The following is an 18,677-nucleotide window of genomic DNA, read 5'->3' on the forward strand; positions in this document are numbered from 1 at the left end:
TGGGTGGGTGGTGGTGGCGCTGCCGCCGCCGAGGGGGGTGTCGGGGCCGAGGGGGGTGGCGGGGGAGCGCGGGCCGGAGGGGCGCGGGAGGGCGCGGGGCGGGGGAGGGGGGGGGTGGTCGCGCTCGTAGCGGCGCCGAAGGGGACAGCAGGACGGGGGAGCGGCGGCTGCGCATGCGCGCGGGGAGCGGCCTGTGCGGCGCTGCGCGTGAGGGTGGGGGGAGGGGGGAAAGCGGGGCGCATGCGCGGAGCTGGGGACATCGACTCCCGATTTTTCCCTTGGCGTTGCCAGGCTGGCGGGAAAGCTGGGAAGGACTCCGGGAAGACCAAGACCAAAGCGGTGTCCCGTTCGCAGCGGGCCGGGTTGCAGGTGAGGAGGGGGCTTGGGATGTGGGGTGAGGAGAGGTCCGTCGGGTCTTCCCGTCTGCTGGTTGGTGATGCAAATTGTGGAGTTGCTGGTGTGAGTATGACATGCCGTGTCCTTCACTGGAATTTCAAGTGAAACACAGCTTGTGCATCTGCCACTGGGACTTTGCAGCCCAGGATGTGGTTTTGTGCAGTGGCTTTCTGCCGTCACAGCCTGTTCATGCTTCTGGTTTTTTTCCAGTTCCCTGTTGGCCGCATCCACAGGCACCTGAAGTCTAGGACAACCAGCCATGGACGTGTGGGTGCCACCGCTGCTGTGTATAGTGCAGCAATCCTGGAGTACTTGACAGCTGAGGTAAAATCTGCAGGGGGTGCAAGCAAGTTGGTCAAGTCCTAAATGCCATAATGACCATAGTCTGCTGTATCTTGCCAGTTTGGACTGGGTTATGAACTCTTCACTTGCTTTGAGCCAGTTTCAAGTGCATACGTTATCAGAATTTCAAGTGCATACATTATTAGAAGACTCTGAAATATGCGTGCTCTGCGTTTCATGCAAATCTGGTGCTGTGACTTGCAGGAAAAATGCAAGTGTGAAGTAACTTATCAAATGGGCCATTACAGCATGTCATATCTGCTGTAAACGTTCTCTTATTGGGGAAACTAAACGCTGAGGTCCAAAGGAGGAACCCTCTTGGAAGAAGCACTGTTTGCTGTCTCAGTGTCACTAACAGTGACACGGTATTTGAAACAGCTGAGACTGTGCAGTTGGTCTCACTTGATTTTGTAACTGTTCAAAAATGGTCTTGTCCCAGGTCCTTGAGCTGGCGGGAAATGCATCCAAAGACTTGAAGGTGAAACGTATCACTCCCCGTCACTTGCAGCTTGCCATTAGAGGAGATGAAGAATTGGATTCTCTGATCAAGGCAACAATTGCTGGTGGTGGTATGTCAATTGCTTGCTGTTTGTGGTGGTTGGGTGGAGGAGATGCCTCAGACTACAGGTTGCTTAGTACTGTCATTTTCATTTGAAGTACAAAGTTGAGGAAAACTGTTGAGAAATCATGAAGTCTTAATTGTTGCTCTTTCTTAGGTGTAATACCGCATATCCACAAGTCTCTCATTGGCAAGAAAGGACAACAGAAGACTGTCTAAAGGATACCAGGATTCCTTGTTATCTCAGGACTCGAAGTACTTAATTTGTCCAGTGTTGGTGATTCCAGTGGACTGTATCTGTGAAACACGATTTTGCCTTTTTTTAACTTTAAGAAGCTGAAGCTCCCTTGAGCTTTCTAACAAACCAAATTTCTGCATTGAAGTCTTAACTGTATTTAAGTGTTACCATGGCTTCAAAGAAGCTATTGTGTTTGTAGTGGGTTTTAATTGAGTTGGCTGTTTCTAGATTGGTTTGAGTAAGTAAAGGAAATGTTTGGTTTTGTACAGGCGTTTCATCCACTAGAGTGGAAATACTCAATAAATGTTATGTCAAGACTGATATGTCTCTTCATAGGGGGAAAAGGGTCTGTCAGGGAGGAGGAGGTGGAGGGATGTTGAAAATCTGTGTTTCACTTGATTTTCTTTGTTAGTGCCTGGCCCCTCTCACTGTTCCAGCCTGTAGAATAAGCTCTGGGGAGAGCTGTGTGTGAGCAAGGGGGCTGTACTGCAGCAGCCCTTAACTCCTGCCATGCAGCAGTATCTTCAGTAGCAATGGATTAGGGAGGGGTTCTGGTCACATCTTCAGCTGTTCTTCTCCAGCTCTCTGCTCGTTCATTTTTACAGCAAAGCCCTGCTTATTGCTGTGGTCAGGGAAACCTTGGGGTGAAGCAAAGAGGATGGTTACTGTGTGTGGCTGGGGGCAGTGGCCTTCCAGAGCTGCATCTGTAGCAGTGAAACGCTTCACAGGGAGATGCTTTTGCTGTGACCAGGCTCTTCTGTTTCTATAAGCTCTTGCAGGCAATAATCTCTGCCGCAGCACTGTAGCTGGGAGGCGGTGACCTAGATCGGAGCTGCTGGCTAGACCTGTATATTAACTGCGCTCCTCCTAGCGCTGCGGTGCTTCCCTGGAGCAGCGCCCGAGAGCGCTTCCTTCGCGGCAGCGCTGTCCTTGCCGGGATGTAATTGATATCGCTAATTACAGGGTGCTAACAACTACCCTGAGGCCCCGTAAGCACCGGCAGCTCTCGGGCTTCTCTCACAGCGGTGCGGGAGCGCACACGGTATTTTTTTCCATCGTGGCGGCTCCTTCCCGAGGCCGTGCGGGCGGGGCAGCGTCGCTCTCGGCCGGGACGATCCTGGTGCTCCTGTCCCGTCCCCGCCCCTGCCGGCCGGGTGAGCGGTCGGCCCCGGGTGGGCGGGGCGGCGCATGCGCGGCGGGTCCCGGAAGCGGCCCGCGCGGATGCCGGTGGAGCGGCGCCGGGGCTGCGGCAGCGGCGGGATGATCCCTGCGGAGCGAGGGAGCCCCGCGGAGTGAGGGAGGGAACCCCGCCCGACGCCCCGCTCCGCTCGCGGGCCCTCCGCCCCGGCCGCCTCCGCTCTGGCTTCGGGCCCCTTCTCTCTGCGCTGCGGCGGGCGGAGGCGGCGGAAGGAGAAGCCCATGGAGGGGAACCGGGACGAGGCCGAGAAGTGCATCGGGATCGCGCGGGAGGCGCTGGAGGCCGGGAACCGCGACCGCGCCCTCCGCTTCCTCGGCAAGGCGCAGAAACTCTACCCGACCGAGACGGCCCGAGGTGAAGCCCGGCCCCCTCCCCACTGCCCGGCGTTGTCGGGACGAGCCCGCAGCGAGCGCGGGGCCCGCAGGAGGGCGGTCGGCGGGGGGGCCCCGCACCCCGGGGGGGGGCCCGCAGGCCGAGGCGAGCGCGACCCTGCCCCCAGAGCCAGCCCGGCTGGGCTCCGGCGGGGAGAGGAGGCCAAAGGATGTGCCCGGGAGCAGCGCTCAGAGCAGGTGGATTCCCACCGCTAGTGCCTGCCTCTGGCCTCAGGCGGTGCGGAGGAGTGGGCTTGGTTCCCCCCGCGCCCAAGGGTATCCCCCAGGGCCGGCCCAGCGCCTCGCCCGCGTTCCCCCTCCTCCCTCAGCCGTCAGTATAAACGCAGCCATACAGACTAGGCTTAGCCCCGATTAACAGCGGGACATTTCAGGCCCCAGGCCGAGACAGGCTGTGTTGGCCTTTCTGCTGTCACTGTGAATTACCCCTCGATAACAGCTTGCAGTAAGAGCTGCAGTCCCGGAGAGGACCATGTCTTCATTCTATAATTTACCTGCAGTTTTGGTTTTGTTGGTTCCCTTTTGGTTGTACATAGCTACGTAGGAATTGCACATGGGTTTACCCTTCCTAGGGAAAATGGGATAGGTGGCTCCCCCTAGGCCTTCATTGGCTCATCTGACAATTAATTCTGTACTAAAAATTAAAAAAAAAGAATTAGCATGTTTCCAGCAAAAAGTGTTTAGAAATAATTTTTTTAAGGGAACGATAGTGAGGTTTCAGTGTGCGCTGGAACTGTCACTTGACTTGGGGTCTTCCTGTTACACTGTGCCAGAAGTCAGCTGGAAACACCTTTGGACGCAGCAGTGACTTGTTGCGTTCCTCTGGTTCTCACTTACGTGGTCTGTGCTGTGGAACGAGTAGGAACAACTTCAGTTCTCTGTACTGACCTAAAGTCCTCAGCATTTGCCATTTCTGGAACATGACTCTGGGGCAAAATCCTGACTGGAAGTTTTCTATGCTGCATTTTATTCTGTAGTAAAGCCTTTTAAGTCGGGTGAGCAGATTCAGTGAACATTTTTGGGCCTCTTTTTTCTCCTGACTGCTTTTTATATGCAAACAATAAGTGAAGGTCTCACTGTGCTTTTTTTTTTTTTTTTTTTTTAACAATGTTTAATTTTTCAAGTGTTTGGTTTTTCTCCTACAAGACAATGTAGATGCTGTCATACTCCCCTTAAAGTCTATGGCTAGAGAAGACGACATGCATGAACGTACTTTCAGCTTTCTGGAAGCTGTGTGGGTCAGGAGGCAGGAAGGCAGAGAGTTTCAGTTCAGCTTCTTTCACCAAGGAGAGCAGATAGCTTTGTCTGCTTCACGTAGGTCATTACCCTCTTATATCTCCAAGATAATAGTTACAGTAGCTTTCAGGGAAAAAAAATCTCCATCTAGTTTGTTTTGAGCGTTTGGGTTTTTTTTAAGTAGGACTGCCACTACATAACCACCACTAAAAAGTATTCAGTGCAAGAAATAGATGGCTAATTAGGCTATTGTCTGTAGGACACTTGTTTTATTCACTGTGGAAATTAGTAAAAGTGAGTCACAAATGAGGTACAGACCTGGTGGAAAGAAGATGGTTTTGTGGTTATGACAGTGGACTGTAATCTGAGGAATTGTGTCCTGAAACTAAATGCTTCACAGAATTTCTCTGTGATGTTAAGTAAGTCACTCCATTTCCGTTAGTGACCGGCTAATTGTTTGTGCTTCCTTTTTCAGGTATTCAGCTTGAAACAAGGGCCTGGTTTGTGGAACTGGTGGGCAGTTAAAGCTCCATCTGAAGATAATGAGAATTGTAGATGCCCTAATACCAATGAAAAAATTCAGTGGTACCCTAGGCCTGATTTGAACTAGGTACTTAGAAATTAGGGGACTCTGTAAACTTGTAATATTGTGCTTCAGTTTTCTAGCTGTGGAGGTTGTTAATTCTTTTAAACTCATCTCATTCCTCCCAAAACAACACCAACTGATTGAATTTAATTTGGTTTTAAAGTTTTTGAGGCACTTAAATGGCCTTGCTAAAGGTGCAGTAAGCTGCAAGGACACAGAATGTCCTTTTTTCAGGACAGGAGCTGGAAGGTGTGCAGTATGTTAGAACTGGCATTTTACAGTGACTAAGAACAAATGAAATTACTCCTATTGACATCTAGATAAATTAGATGGGGGGGCACTTGAAGAAAAAAAACCTGTAATTCATAATTCATGTAGTTAAAAATGTGCCATAGCACTTACCAGAGAGAAAGAAGAGTTAAGGTTTTTGTGAGCCTTTTTAGTTTGAACACAAACTCTTATTTTACAGTCAAAATGTGTTGGGTTTTTTACCATGATAGGACAATATGGTGCAACTCCAATGTGCTCACTTACTTTCTCTTTGGGGTATGAATTAGAAGGTAGCTTGCACCAATTTCTCACTGAAGTCACAGATCCTTCATATGTTATATCTTCAGTATAATTTTGAGAACAATTGCCCACCATTTCACAAACGATGTTCTGTCAGTCATAAAAGCCATGAGAATGGTAGTGCTGAATCTTTTACTGGTGGGAGCTTCCTCCTCCCAGTGTCCTAGTGGATTATAAAAGGACAGAGAATAGGTTGTAACTATTGTCTCTAAAACAATACTATGTGTGATTTGCTTTTGGCAACATTTGCATTTAAAGGGCATGCAGCACTAGTTCATTCATCAGTGAAGTTTAGTTTTGACAAACAAAGCTTCTGCCTGAAATACGCTGACTGCAGCTGTGCTATTTTAAGGCTTTACTAGTGTGAAATGTAAGGTCAGTGCTTATTTACTGATGCTTAGCTAATGACTTCATAGTAGCAGTTTTATGTTGACGTCACTCTTTGCTAGAAAACTGGTTTACAGTTCACCTGTTCAAAAAATGGTTTGATTTTTGATAATGATTCGTCTTAAAACTGAGCGGAAACTAATTGCTTGTCTGGAAAAGATTTGTAAGAGTGGATTTACTGATAACAAAGGACAAGATGTCCTTTCCAAACTTAGGTGCCATTCTGTTTGAAGACAAAACAACATCAAGGGAAACTATTTTTCAGTGCTTCTGAAGGTTTTCTTGCCCTATTTCTGATGTTGCCTTTAAAAACAAATTTTTTGGGAGCATGTCATCACCTTAGCTTTTAGGCTGTTGCAATAGGACAAATCCTGAATTAAACAGTTCTTCCATTAGTGAAGGAGGGGGGGTCAAGTTCAATGCATAATGGAACCAAATGCAGTTCAAGGATCTTTCATTCAACAGTGGGTAATAGTACACACAAGAGAGGCTTCAGACACATTCAGAGATAAGATTCGTTGTCTTACCTGCTAACAAAATAAGTCTTTGGTTCTTTGTATGTCCTTTTTTAAAATATGTAGATGCACGGTGAAAGCTTTCTTTAATACACTGTTAATACTACAGTTCTAACAGCTGGTGTTATCACTGGCACTACATGGAAAAGTCAGAGTTGCTCCTGAATATCTCAACTATATCTTTTCTGTGAAGAAAGCAATGGCCCCATACCCTTTGTACGGTTTTCTTTTTCAACATGAAACAATAGCATGTTTGTTTATACTGTCCTGCTATTTTAAGAAGTGCACACTTAGATAGTTGAATTTTATTTTTTTTAACCACCCTGCATTGTCTTCTCAGCAATGCAGCTCCCTTGTGAAGTCTGAGAAGGTGAAATAGCAATGTTGAAAGTATACTGCAGCCAAACCAATTCACTAAGAGATTTAGAGCTACACTCGCCGTGAAGAGACGCTGGATGTTAAAAATGCAAACCATTGCCTATGCCTGCACTTCTGCCATTATTGCCTGCACTGATTCTGCACAAGCGTTGGTGCAGGGATGGGAAATTTCTAGAGAAGTGCCAATATAAAAGCAGGAGTTGCAAAACTTTTGAGCGTCAGTTCAATAGGGGAAGTCAGGGTTACATGTTCAATGGGATTCCGCATTCTGCCAATATTAAATGTCATACTCAGCGGATAGAAAAAAATAATTTTTTTTTTTTTCTGTTAGCACTTGTTTGGAGTGCATTCGGACTGAAAATGCTTCATTCTGAGGGCACTGTCTGTTCAAAACTCTGTTCTTCATTAGTTCTTAACCTGCAGATCTGGTCACCTCTGGAGTTGTTATTGCTTCATTTACCTCAGAACTTCAAGTGCCACAGCGGATGATACCAGGATCAAGTATTGCAAATACCGAATAGGTGCTTCAGTTCTAATCCACAATGCCACTACAGCTCTTCTGTTTTCAAGCACCTCATTTCATTTGTAGTGAAAGCATGCCCTCTGTTACAACTATACCTCTAAATCTTAGTTGTTTCTTCATTTCTGCAGTAAAAAGCCCAATGTGATCAGTTGATGAGTCCTGCTGAGGCAGGCACGAGTGCAGGACCAGCACTGAAGTCAGCTGACTTTTTTGTTCAGGCTGAGTGTAGCTATTCAGGGCTTCAGTCTGCTGTGACCACTGGGCAGTAAGTGAATTTAAAAGTAAATAGTGGGGAGTATTTAAGAAGCACATCTTAGGACTAAGTGGTGATTCTCCTTTTAAACAAAACTTTCTTTTCTTTCCTGTGCTTCAGTGAGATACAAGCTATGATGTGTAGGATCCCAGTTTTCTGCTGCTCTAAGAGAGACATGCTAGGCAGAGGAGAATTTTTAATTTAGGAGAAAACTCTTCAGGAATCTTCTCACTAGTTTCTGGAAGAAAGTGTTTTTAAGATTAAAGCTGTAATATGCTTTCACAATGAATGGGACATTTTTCCTTTGCAGTTTTTTTTAGAGCATTTTTCTATGCAGATAGTGACTCTCATTTATTATGAAACAAATGTGGCCTATGTAGTTTGCCATCTTGCTCTGAAGGGATTTCTTTTCAGGAAAGCTGGACTATTTAATAATCTTGAATCTATATTATGCTTTGTGTGCAGTCCCTTGTGTTAGAGTGGTATTGTTTCTGATTCATAGGTAAGACAGATTACCTCCAAAATATGGGCTTATATCTCAGAAGAAAAGCAGACTTAATGTATGTTTATTAAAACTGTTGAATTTGACATCTCTTGGAACGTGAAAGGAAAGAGGATTTCAAGATCTAGCAAAAGCTTACAGGTTTTCAAGATTCATGTCTTGAGCTGGGTATAGTTGGCCAGTCCTGAGTTATTTGTGGCATTTTAACAGTGGTTTGAATTTCAGCTGGTATTGCCTGGAAGGAGTAAAGCATCAGTTTGTGGCCAATAATGGCTCAGGTTACAAGTAGGTACCTACTATAGCAACTGAAATGAGCTGGAGATGAACTTGGTCTCTGTGTGGAATAATTTGCGGTTTCTTTAGTGTTAGGTTGGTTCCGCTTCAATTTACAGTGGCTTAGTCAGGCATTCTGATGTTTTCACCCCAAGGCACAGGTTTTCAATGCCTCTAAAAAACATCTAGAAATGAAGGACCTGGGCAAATTCTCTTCAGTATTACATTAGCTTGGCAGAGATGGAGGGGAATTTGGTCACTAATTGTGAAACACCTTTCTTTAGTTTTGCCATGCAAAGGCACTGCTAGACTGGCTTCAGAAACATTTGTGGAGCAAAGTGATGATCAACAAGAAAGGAAGATGTAGCAGCTGGTCTTTTATGATGTGGTGCTCTCATGTAAGATATTTGAGAGCCCTGACTTCATCACTAATACCTGTAATGATACCATGATATACTGTTGTTTTTATAGTTTTGTTGGAAGCTATTATGAAGAATGGAAGTACTGCTGGGGGAGGCGCTTACTGCCGAAAACCAGCCAGTAGCAGTGATCAAAGTAAGCCCAATAGCACGAAGGAGAGCAATGCATCTGCTGCAGGTGAAACTGGAAAAGGCTACACCAAAGACCAAATGGAAGGAGTTTTAAGGTATGGCCTTGCTTAAATGTGTCACTGCTTTTCATTCTGTGTTTTATGTATTTAGCATCTAAAAAAGCCACAGGAAATTCAAGGTTAGTTAAAAGAATTACTTCTACTGAATGGTAGCTGAAAGGAATAGGAGAGTTTTGCTGGTTTTTAAACACTGGATGGGATGCTGTCACTGTCTGCAAGAATGACGATACTCCTTTCTTTAAACCATCAGTTTTACTTTATGTAATGTTTATACTTAAAATAGTTACAAAGTAGATCTCACGGTAAATGGAAGAAGTGATGAAAATTCTGTAGTACGACTTGGAGGACAGTGTTTCTAATAAATATTTTTATGCTGAAGATACATGCTCACTCCTGAAGTTTATTTTCAAGCTAATCTTCTTGTACAGGTTGGTCTTAGATGAGCACTAAAATGGTTTTGTTCTGAAAGTAAAGTTGTGTGAGAAGCACTGAAACACAGAGTCTGAGTTGCATTATAAACTCTGGACTTAGTGCAGCTTGATAGTATTGAGATGGGGTGGCATCACGAAAGGAGAATGTGCAAAAAGAAACAAGTCAATGAAAATGTCCTTTTGAGGCAAGGAACTCTTAAGTCATGTTATCACTATACACTTGCTGGCTGTAGGAGCAAGAAAAATATTGTTTGATATGTGCCCTGGTTTCTGGTAAAGGAGTATGGATATAGCCATTCTAAAATTACACACCTCAAAACCCACCTGTATTTTCAGGTAAGCCTACCCCAAATATTTTCAAGAGAGCTTGAAGGGAAATGAAGAAGTGCTCATCTCCTAGTTTGTGTAGATTGGATGAACTGTTGTGCAAAACAGAAATTTGTGAGAGTTTTTTTTTGTGTGCATGTGTGAAATACATTTTACTGTTGATACTATTTTGGAGTCTTTTACCGAAGTTCAGTAATCTGTTCAGCTGTGCTAACAGTGAGGAAAAAGTAGCTTTTATTTGTTGATACAGAAGCTTTGCATTCAGACAGGTTGGCAGCAGCACCTCTGACATGGTTATTCTCTTGGTGTTGTTATTGACTGTAGCGTTTCATTTGCCATCATTTTATGCTTAATTAATGTTATTGCTCTTCATGATGCATCTGAAGTGAAACCCAAATAAGGATGTACATCTTTAGCCGCCTTGTACCAGCTGTTAAAATAAGTGCAGAATGTCTGTGTGTGTAGATACACGTGTGAGACAAAAATACCCAGAAAGTCCTCTGTAAAATGAGGCTTAGATCAAATTAAGACATGTAACATACTTCTGGAAAGCTGCTACAAGGAAGGCTCTTATTGCTGCCAGTATTCACTCACCTGTGACGTGCCACTCTGAGCTCCAGTCTGCTTTGACATCAGGCTCTCTGCAAGATCTTTTTGTTTGTTTTACCAGAAGGTATGGTGTCTGCTTTGTCCTGACTGAAATGATGAAGTAGAGCCAATTTTTCTCTCTGGTAGGCTTTTGTGTAATTGAGTATTGCTTCCTTGAAGGGATTCCCTAGATGCCAGATAAACTTAATCCAGTTTGTTGAGATCAGAACTGGAGTTAGGGGTATTCACAGAAGTTGCACATTGAGGATAATCTTGATGCAACATTGCCTCAAGAATATTGAATGTTGAATATGAAATACAGGTTTTTAAAACCTACCGATATCTTTACAAAACAAACAATTATAATAGCTTACAAACCAACCCATGTTTGTTTGTTTGTATTTTACATACCACTTAAAATCGTGTTAAAACAGTATCCTCGCTTAGCTTGGGTAATGCTACCACCCTTTAATATAGCAGTTTATAAACCTTTGGAGAGAGACTGAATTTTGGTTTAGATGTGCAATGATCAACAGAGCAAGTCTCCAGTTCGTATTGCAAGTTTTGAAAAAGTTTGTCATGTTGTCATTTGTGCACATCAGCAAACCACTTAAAAAATTTGTGGTTAAGAATTAAAAAACGTGTGCCTTGTTAATGAGAACAGAGTTAAGTATGGCTAAAGGGGCTAAAACTTCATGGAAAAATATAACACATTCAGTGATGATAGCTGAGAGAAAGTTTATGTTTAAACCACAGTGAGAATGAGCTTCCTAGCTGGAAACATGACAGGCTGCATATGTTATTGCTTCAGTCAGGCCCCAGACTTTTCCAGTTAAATGAAATTTGCCCCTCAGGGAGGGTATTCTTCGGAGAGTAGAGCTTGTCACCACCATATGTTTCTGCCATACCACAGCAGAATGGTTTTCAGACTTTTGAATTGGTTAAAGAAATACTGTGTGAAAAGAGGAGGCTTTAAATAGTATTTTGTAACTGATTTCTGTCTTTTCTTCCTGTAAGGAAAGAAATTTCTAGATAGCAGGGTAGCAAATTCTTCAAACTCTAATAAATTCTGACTCTCACCGTGAATTTTGACTCTTGACAAACAAAGTTGGTTTGCATTTGTATGATTTGAAAGATAGTGATTATCCTCAAGTATTCTTCCCTCTAGGAGTTTTTGGTTTTTATTAGTAATTGAATGTAAGTATAGAGAAAGTGTTCCTGCTTTAACTACACATGCCATTTCCAAGACTTTTGTTGTAAACTTCAGTAAGCAGTTGGACGAGGGGACTGACTGAGCTCTCTGGCTTGGATCACTGGTTAGAGTTCCTGGCATTGTCGAGCTTTCTGGAATCTGCTTGTGACAATAGATTTAAGAAGCATAGTGAAGGTTTGCTTGGAGCAATATAACTCATTTAACTGTATTAATTTTCATCAAGGTTACTCTATTAACGTGAGTAGATATAAATACAAACAAGCATCTCTGTGCTGGTTTTATTTTTCCCACATACACAGGGGACACTACTCACTAGGAAGCTACCATAACAGTTCTGTAGAGCATTACATGAGCTTGTAAGTTGCTCAACGGGGAGAAGCGTAAGATGTAATATATTTCCACTGATTGCATAACTGCTGGGAAACGCATTCTTCCTTGTGGGAACCATGCTCACTGTTTGTGTGATGGCTTGAAGCTTGCGATGTACCAAAGCACTTTGTTGCTTTTAAATTGAAGTGCTTTGAAAATATCATCTGTAGTGCATGCATCTTTTTCTTAATGATTCTTGCCACTGAGAACTGGATGAAGTTGCCTTAACACCTTTAGGTGATCTGCATGTCAGAGATATTGACAAGAGACTGACAGAAATATCTTAGGACCCATAGCAGACTTAACATCTTTTTAGAGCAAGTGCCCTAGAAGTCTCTTGGCAATTGAAAGCTACCCGAGCAATGTCAGCTTAAGACAAATGTGTGAGAATCGTGTGCACAACAAAAAAAAGAGAGAATTTACTTTTAGATTTTGTGATCTTTGCTTTAAAGCAATTCCTTCACTCCCTCATGTAGCATTTTTTGCTGAGATAAAGAAATGAAACATTTTTGTAAAAAAAAAGTAAATTTAAACTTTTCTTTTTCTTCTAGTTCACTTAACTGAAGAAGTGCTGGTTGGATTAGTTATCAAAGTTCTTAATTACTCTAAAAAAAATTCTGCTCTTAATATCTGCCCATTCATACCAAGTGTGCAGACCCTTCTTGTGGACTAGCATGAAATTAAAAAAAAAAAGGATCATTTGCCTGCTGTGTATTAATTTCTATTTCTTTTTATGCTGCAAAGTGTGTATTATCTGTTGTCTGCTACATGATTTAAAAAAATACTTTCTGACACATGTATGTATATGTTCAATGATTTATACAGGCTGTTTTTAAATTATCTTAAAATTCATATAGTCTTTGATCTCTTTGGTCTCTTTTTAGTGAATAAGCCATAGTGTATATTACATATTACCTTTTTCACATCTGAAAGGTAACTGCCATGCTAAGATGCTAGAGTTGGATTGCTGTCTTATGAATACTTTGTCAGAATACTGTTTTTTCTGCCTTGTCAGTGCCTGCTTCTTGGAAGAAAACACAAAAATTAAATTTTATATTTATATCTTTGAGATACAAACCAATAGAGGCATGAATTCTGTAGAAACCTTGCAAGGCAAGATGAAGTGTCATCCAGTAGTGGTTAAGAATAATCAGTAGTTTGATTTTGAATTCATGTACTAAACCAAAAAATTGCCTCTACCCATTTCATGAATCAGACTAGGAGGAGTGTAAGTTGTGTGACTAACTTTCCAGGCATTCTGCTGAGGCTTCTGCAAATTCAGCAAAAAGAGATATAGTGATTCTTTTCTAGCATGGGGTCAAGAAGATAATTCACTGAAAGTGGTTTAATAAGAGCAATCAACATGTAATGCAATGGAAAAAAACCCCTCAAACCAACAGAGCAAAGAAATGAGGGCATGCCTTTAATTAGGCTGTAAAATTACTATGAACTGTTGAAATACCTGGTTGAATGGTTGAGAAATTAAGGTGAAAATCATATTCATAGAGCCTGTCATGGAAAAGTAGCACTGAAGATATGATGGACTTTGTCAGAAAGCTCCTGCCTTTAATCTACACTTTTTATAACTAAAAGCCTAAATAAAATTGGAGAAAAGTATGCTGATGTAAACACAGCCTTGAGTATTTCATATAATACACACAGTAGAAACAAACTGATCAGGTACATGCCAGAGCAACTACTTAGATGTCGTATCGAAACTGTCAGTACAACAGAGATCTGAAATTTTTGGTGCAATTGTTTCAGAAACTAGGGATATGCTGGTACCAGCTTGAGTTTCTCAACAGCACTGTGACCTTCTCTTCCCAATCTAGAGCATTTTTTGCAGGCCACGCTTATGTCACCCAAACTGTGACTGGCACATTCCCAATTCAGCTGCAAGATACCATTTGCATCAGGCCCTCTGCCATCACTGGAAATTTGACCTGTATAGAAATTGGTCTGCATTTTACCGTGTTTTTCTGCTCAACTCTAGGATCAGATGTCAGTGTAGCTTCCTCTTGCTCAGTTCTTTGTCATACTGTTCACATTGCTGCTCACTGCCCTGCTCAGTTCAGTTTACCATTGGGAGAAATAATTGTGACTGCCCTCACAACCTTTGGAGATTGTGGTCAAAGTATTCCTCTTTAGGGCTGTGTCTGTGCATGTAGACAGAGGCTTTGGAAGGCTCTTTGGAATACCTAGTCATACTCAAAACATCGTGATTGTGGATTGCTGTGGGTATTTGATACAGAAATGCAAACATCTCCAGTAGGTTTTGTTAATCTGATAAAAGCTGTCAATGCTGACCTAATCTGAATTGTAGATTTGAAAAGTGAACCAATAAGCACACCAGTAGGATCACGTCATTCTGTAGTCACAGGAGAACCAGTGGTAGTAGCCTCAGAATTTCTGCAGGTGAGAACAGACTTTTCAGGACCTGAGGGGCTTCCTCTACTGCCAGCTGTCACAGCGTGGAGAGGAGCCCAGTGTCAAGCAGAATTGGTAGTTACTCCAGGTTCAAGCTGGCTGACCAGTTCTGCTGCAGGTGCTCAGATAGCGGAGCTTTGTGAGTCACGGCAACTTACCTCTGTCACCAGACTGGGCATGTATGTAGGCCATTGCTTGCTCTCATGCTGTTTGAGAAATCTATTCTCTAAAAGTCATATATTATTTCAGGAACATCCAGCAATGTGCCCTCTTAAAAGAGCCAGCAAATCTGTTAAGCAGAAGGATGGTGCCGAGGTGTTGGCAGGGGACTAACAATTCAACAAGGACAGAAATTACCTATACAACAGAAATAATTTTATAGTCATTCAGATACAGAAGTGATCCAACCAGGAATGAAAAGCACAAGATAAACACTTCACAAAAAACAAAACCCCAAATAAAGTATGCATAAAAACACCAGACTTCCAGTAAGCCATAAATAAATAACAACGACCACAACAAAAAACATTCAATGCAAAATGACCAGTCAGTGAACAAGTGATGTGTACACTGGATTTTTGAAAAGAAACATCTGTGTAGAGTTTACATGTGCAAGAAAATTAGCAGTAGAAAGTACAGTACCTTAAGGGGCAGCAAGACAACAATTTGAAATGCAGCATTGAGGAAGTTAGTTGTTCATGCTGAGAGTGTTGCAGGACAGGGGTTTCAGGTGCAGTTAAAATCCAGAGGTAACATCAGTGACTGGGCTTTTCCAAAACCTCCTCTGGGTTTACTCTTTATTGTAGCCTACCTCTGCTGGCTGATGTTGTGTGCCCTGCAATAAGAGAGAAGTGGGAAAGGGATGGATCCTACCACCCATCTACCCTCCTGTGACAAATCTCCACAGGAGAGTTCAGTGGTGAAGATGAGGGATTCTGGCTGACTGAGCATTGTCAGTTGTCAGCCCACTAGAGAGAAAGGGTGAGGAATATGTCCAAAAAGGTCTGCATCTGCTGAAGGATGAGGATCAAATTGACCATGGCCTTCAACAGCTTCCGGCAGATGGAGAGACATTTTTCATTGGGATAGTGGAGTTTGGGGGAAGAAGACTTGGCGAATCTCTGTGCAAAGCCTGTGATCCCCATCAGTTTAAGGATAGGGAGGGATGGGGCATGCCAGGCTGTGGTGGGGCTTCAGTGACTGCACAGCACATGTGACCTGAGGATCTGGTGAGATGTCCTGGTTGATCCCCTACAGTTTGTCCTGTGATAAACTGCCTTACCGAGTTGAGTTTGGGATGCATCAAAAGTTTTGCCTCTCAGGAGAGCATCACAAACATCAATAACTTTGTTTAATTGGAAAACATCTTTTCATCATCTTTGCTTGTCCCATCATCCCCAGTACAAAGCAGCTGCAGTACAAGTTTTGGTCCAAAGCTCTCATAGACTTTGCTGAGGGGGGGACGACTGAGGTGTTACCCTGTAATGATTGCCCTGAATGGTGCTCTGTCTGGGACCTCCTGGCGAAAGTCACTGACTCCCTCCCAGTACGAAACTGCATTAACTAGGTGCTAGCTACTTGCAGTCCAGATGCTTTTTGCTTTGAAGTGGCCAAGCAGTGGTATAAAACTGTTGGCTAATATCGCAAGGGCTTCATAGCATAAGGTCATTGCTGAGAATTCCTGGCTTAGATACGGGTTTTGGCCCTTGTGCATTTGTACAGTAATTTAACGTTTTTTATCCTTAAAGTTTGATCTGCCTAATCCAAAGTCATGCTAAACTCTGTAAAATTGCCATGTGGGTATGCATGTTCCACAGCTGTGTGTGCAGAATTTTTCGTTTAACAAAGCAATCGCTAGGAAAGACTTGCAAAGAGAAAAGAGAAATGTGATATACCTTGGCTGGACACTTGTTTCTTGATAATAACAATACCTCATTTGTGGACCAGGTTCGGGATAGCTGTTTTATGGAGGTGATTGCCTTAATCCTTTGGATATGACCCACGGGGCAGGTTTCTCCCTGCACTTTCTCATCAGGGAGCAGATCTGGTTTGATGCACTGGCTCTAAGCAGATCATGGTGTCTGAAGCTGGTGGATCACATGCTGACCTAAACATCTTCTGATTGATACCATTCCTGCTTCTCCCTTGAGGGTTGCCCACTGTGGAACTTTCGCTGGTTGTGAATAGGAGGGAATTCTCAAGTGAGTTTTGGGAGGTTAGAAGAACAGGTTAGCGTGTTGGTGGGGGTTTTTCCATATTTCTTCTCTTGGCATCCTAGAGTTGTGAAATAATGCACATCAGGTCTGCAAATAAGTAAGCGTTCACCGTTTTATTTTTTCACGTCTGTTCCTTTCATGACAAATTCCTATATTTGTCTGTTGAGGGACAGAGTTGTTGAGGATGCCCTGTTGCCTTGCTATGTAATTTTATATCAACCAAAATTCTGAACAGTCTGGTCCACAAACAAGTAATTCAGAAACTGAGTTACTGAAGAGAACTTAGATTTGATGCTGAGATAGCAATTTCATTAAATAAAAGCTTAATTTGATACTGTTGCATGTTTAAGTAAAGCTACCTGTTCTTGACAGAGTTCATAAGTCATCCAGGTACTGAGGCTAAGGATAAAGGGATGAGTACACTACCACATTTTTTTCTGCTTGTACAAATTACGAAACAAAAGTTACCAGTACTCAGAGTATAATTTAATGTATTTTCTTTCCTTTCTTTCTCGATGGATTCACTGTGTTCTTTTTAGTTAATCAGCTTCCTAACTGGAGCTTATTAAATGTTACTTCAATATAATGAGCTATATTTATTTCACAGGATGTTTGTGTTGGCAGATGCCTGTGAACATTCAATTCAGTGCTCTTGTGAGCATTACACCAAGACTTCCATAAAAGCTTGTATTATTTGAACACAGGAAACAGGATCCCTCATATGAAACTTGATTTGATCAATTTGTGAACTAGGAAGGACCACACATGATGGTGTGGTTGTACTTCTGATGCTCTCATTCCCTTAATTACAGGCTACCCATAGTTCTTTCATGAGAATGCCAAAGGTTTGCTTGCCACCTTTTTTTTCCACTTGGCTGCCCTGTGTATAGTCTTGGCAACATTAAACCCATATTTATGTAGAAATTTGTGTATTTAAAATAATAGAGATACAGTTACAGCCACATGAAGACACTAACATAAAGCTTTTAAAATATTTATGGATGGATTTCTATTTCTTGCTCAGACCAGCCCCCTATTTTTATGGTATGCACCCAATGTCAGCACGCCTCATTTCTGCAGTGCAAGGTTACGATTCAGCCTTATTTTTCTAGGTTTCTGAATTCTTGCCCAAGTAACTTGGTTTGATTTTTAAGGTATATTTATTGGTTTGGTCAGTTCTTCCTACCCACACAGAATCAGTGTTCTCTCTTCCCCTGTAACTGCTCTTTCTTTCTTCTGAGGATTGTAAAGTATACCAAATGATTACATCATTTCCAGATTTTGCTTTCCTTGTCTGGGTGAGACAGCCTACAAGAAGAGTATTTCTGAGTTTTCAGAGTTTTAAAATAAAAGCTACACTTGAATGTATGGGATGAGCCGAATATATAATTGTTCCTTTGAATTTACATAAACACTTACAGAAAGATTGTTAAAGATCCAGGTGCATTCCCAGCAGCAAAAGTATTTTCACATGTCTTATTTCCCTGAAGAGTGAATGCTTGAATGGTGTTATGGCTTGACTTTTGTTTGGAGAAAGGGAGGTATTGTTTGGTTTGTTTTATGTGTGTACTGAAGGGTGTTCACTGTTTGCAGTGGAAACAGGCCTTCCTACCTGCTAGCTCTGCAAGGAAAATTTAGAATCTTCTTTTCATGCATTATTAACACCAATATTAGTATAATTGGGGATGAGGAAGTGCTACAGTAATTGCAGAATGAAATCCTTTCTTACAGCTGTGGTAGTTCTACAGCAGAATAGGTAAAAAAGAAATGTATATAGTCAGTAATTTTGAGTACAGTAGTTTATTTTGCTTAGTAGTGATTCTATTATGAAAAATGGCGTTCTTTGTTTCTAGAGTGGATATTTCAAAATATTTTATACTGAAAGTGAGAGGTGTAATGTAATGCACCAGTTGCAATGCAACCTCATTTGCATCTGTGTTCTAACATACTACTTTTACATCTTTTTGTTTGCAACATTTTACTTCATTTTCTTTTGCAGTATAAAGAAATGTAAAAATTACTATGAAGTCCTCGGGGTGTCAAAGGATGCAGGCGAAGAAGACCTAAAGAAGGCTTATAGAAAACTTGCTTTGAAATTCCACCCAGACAAAAACCATGCACCCGGAGCAACAGAGGCTTTTAAAAGTAAAA

The 18,677-nt window shown here is 42.5% G+C and overlaps 2 protein-coding genes across 2 annotated transcripts in view; both read left to right on the forward strand.

Moving 5' to 3' along the window:
* The first annotated feature begins 240 nt into the window (after nt 1-240).
* On the forward strand, nt 241-1,856 carry LOC114062703 (histone H2A.Z). The gene is made up of 4 exons (XM_027894439.1): nt 241-369; nt 607-720; nt 1,178-1,307; nt 1,455-1,856. The coding sequence occupies exons 1-4, from the start codon at nt 241-243 to the stop codon at nt 1,514-1,516; spliced, it is 435 nt and encodes a 144-aa protein (XP_027750240.1). The 3' UTR covers nt 1,517-1,856.
* A 911-nt stretch (nt 1,857-2,767) lies between these two features.
* Nucleotides 2,768-18,677, forward strand: part of DNAJB14 (DnaJ heat shock protein family (Hsp40) member B14) — a 29,272-nt gene continuing 13,362 nt past the window's right edge. The window contains exons 1-3 of the mRNA XM_027894445.1: nt 2,768-3,087; nt 8,817-8,991; nt 18,526-18,671. Of these exons, the coding sequence (XP_027750246.1) occupies nt 2,955-3,087; nt 8,817-8,991; nt 18,526-18,671 (454 nt within the window). The 5' untranslated portion in view covers nt 2,768-2,954. The remainder of the gene's footprint in view (nt 3,088-8,816; nt 8,992-18,525; nt 18,672-18,677) is intronic.

Source organism: Empidonax traillii, unplaced genomic scaffold (assembly GCF_003031625.1).
Source record: "Empidonax traillii isolate 1590-97213 ecotype Southwest subspecies unplaced genomic scaffold, ASM303162v1 scaffold427:size767076, whole genome shotgun sequence".
In the NCBI taxonomy this organism is placed as follows: domain Eukaryota; kingdom Metazoa; phylum Chordata; class Aves; order Passeriformes; family Tyrannidae; genus Empidonax; species Empidonax traillii.